Source organism: Monoraphidium neglectum, assembly GCF_000611645.1.
Source record: "Monoraphidium neglectum strain SAG 48.87 unplaced genomic scaffold scaffold05823, whole genome shotgun sequence".
In the NCBI taxonomy this organism is placed as follows: Eukaryota; Viridiplantae; Chlorophyta; class Chlorophyceae; order Sphaeropleales; family Selenastraceae; genus Monoraphidium; species Monoraphidium neglectum.
The window spans coordinates 1,936-3,245 of NW_014007808.1; the positions used below are offsets into that span (position 1 = coordinate 1,936).

The 1,310-nt window shown below is 71.4% G+C and overlaps 1 protein-coding gene across 1 annotated transcript in view; it reads right to left on the reverse strand.

The window, feature by feature from the left end:
- The window catches only part of MNEG_15947 (putative E3 ubiquitin-protein ligase HERC2), a gene marked incomplete at both ends in the record, with an annotated part of 2,952 nt that extends 1,892 nt beyond the window's left edge, over nucleotides 1-1,060 (reverse strand). Inside the window, 3 exons of the mRNA XM_014035582.1 lie at nucleotides 179-313; nucleotides 541-688; nucleotides 936-1,060. Of these exons, the coding sequence (XP_013891036.1) occupies nucleotides 179-313; nucleotides 541-688; nucleotides 936-1,060 (408 nt within the window). The remainder of the gene's footprint in view (nucleotides 1-178; nucleotides 314-540; nucleotides 689-935) is intronic.
- Nucleotides 1,061-1,310: the final 250 nt, after the last annotated feature.

The window sequence follows — 1,310 nt, forward strand, 5'->3', positions numbered from 1 at the left end:
GGGGGGGGGGGGGGGGGGGCGGCGTGGCGCGGCGGCGCGGCTTCAGCGCAGCTGCAACGGGGGCCGGGGCCGACATGCAAACTCCCGTGACAGCCAACTTCCTTGCCTCACAACGGGTGTGCCGGCGTGGCGCCAGTCGGCGCCAGCAGCCGACAGCTGCCGAGCCCCGCCCACACACCTGCTGCGGCGCGGCGACGCTGCTGCTGGTGCCGTGCCCCAGCTTCCCGCCGGCGCCACTGCCCCAGGTGTACACCTCCCCGCCGCGTGTCAGCAGCGCCGCGTGCTGCGCGCCGGGCGCGCCGCTGGCTGCCACCTGCGCCGCGAGCAGCACGGCAGGCGCGTGTGAGCGGCACAGCGAGCGCGTGTGAGCAGCACGCATGCGAGCGGCACAGCAGGCGCGTTTTGTGGAAGGCGCCAGGCCTTACCACGATCATCGCAGCCAGCCGCTGCAGCACAGTGCGCAGCTCCTGGAGGAGTGCGGGCCCAGCCTGCATGACGTCAGCGGGCCCTCTGGGAAACCCCTGCCAACGCAGCGCCAACCTGTATGACGTCCAGCGTGTGCGTGTGGTGCAGCAGCACGGGGCGCGCGCTGCCGCCGGACAGCCGCCCGTCCTCGCCGCTCCAGCCGCCCCAGATGTAGCAGTCCCCGATCTCGCGCCGCGCGGGGAAGCCCAGGACCCCAGACACCCTGGGTGAGGGGGGGCAACGGTGAGTCGCACGCGAGGCAAACCAAGGCAAGCCAAGCGCTTGTTCGACGGCGTGATAATTGCGAGAGCAAATATCGAGGCAGCCACCCTCGGAGTAGCAGCTTGCCGCGAGCTGGGGTTGCCGGTCTTGCAACAGCCACCCCCCTACTCATCAGGCTGCCCCTGCCTGGCAAGCCGTCTGTATACATGGACCTATCGGTCTTTCTGCTACCGCTGCGGCACCCCCACCTGCCCGGCACGACCGCAGACACCGACGCCGCGCCGGCCGCCGCGCCCGCCAGCAGCCCGCTGGAGCTTTTTGACGCCGGCAGCGGCGGCAGCAGCAGCGGCGCCTGCAGCACCGCGGCCGCCATGGACTTGATGTCCGAAAGCTTGTCCTCGCCCTGGAGCGACCACTACGGCGGGAGGGGCGGGCGGGCAGAGCGGTGCCGTGGTGGGCCCTGCAGGCGTCATGGCGCGCCCACGCGGAGGCGTTCATGACAACGAAACCAGCGGCGGCGGCTTGAAAAGGGCAGCCAAGGCCCCAGCCAAGCTGCGGCATCTTGGGTAGGTGGTCTTGCTGCCGGCCCCGCGGACCCCTCAAGACACTCCCCACTGCACGCT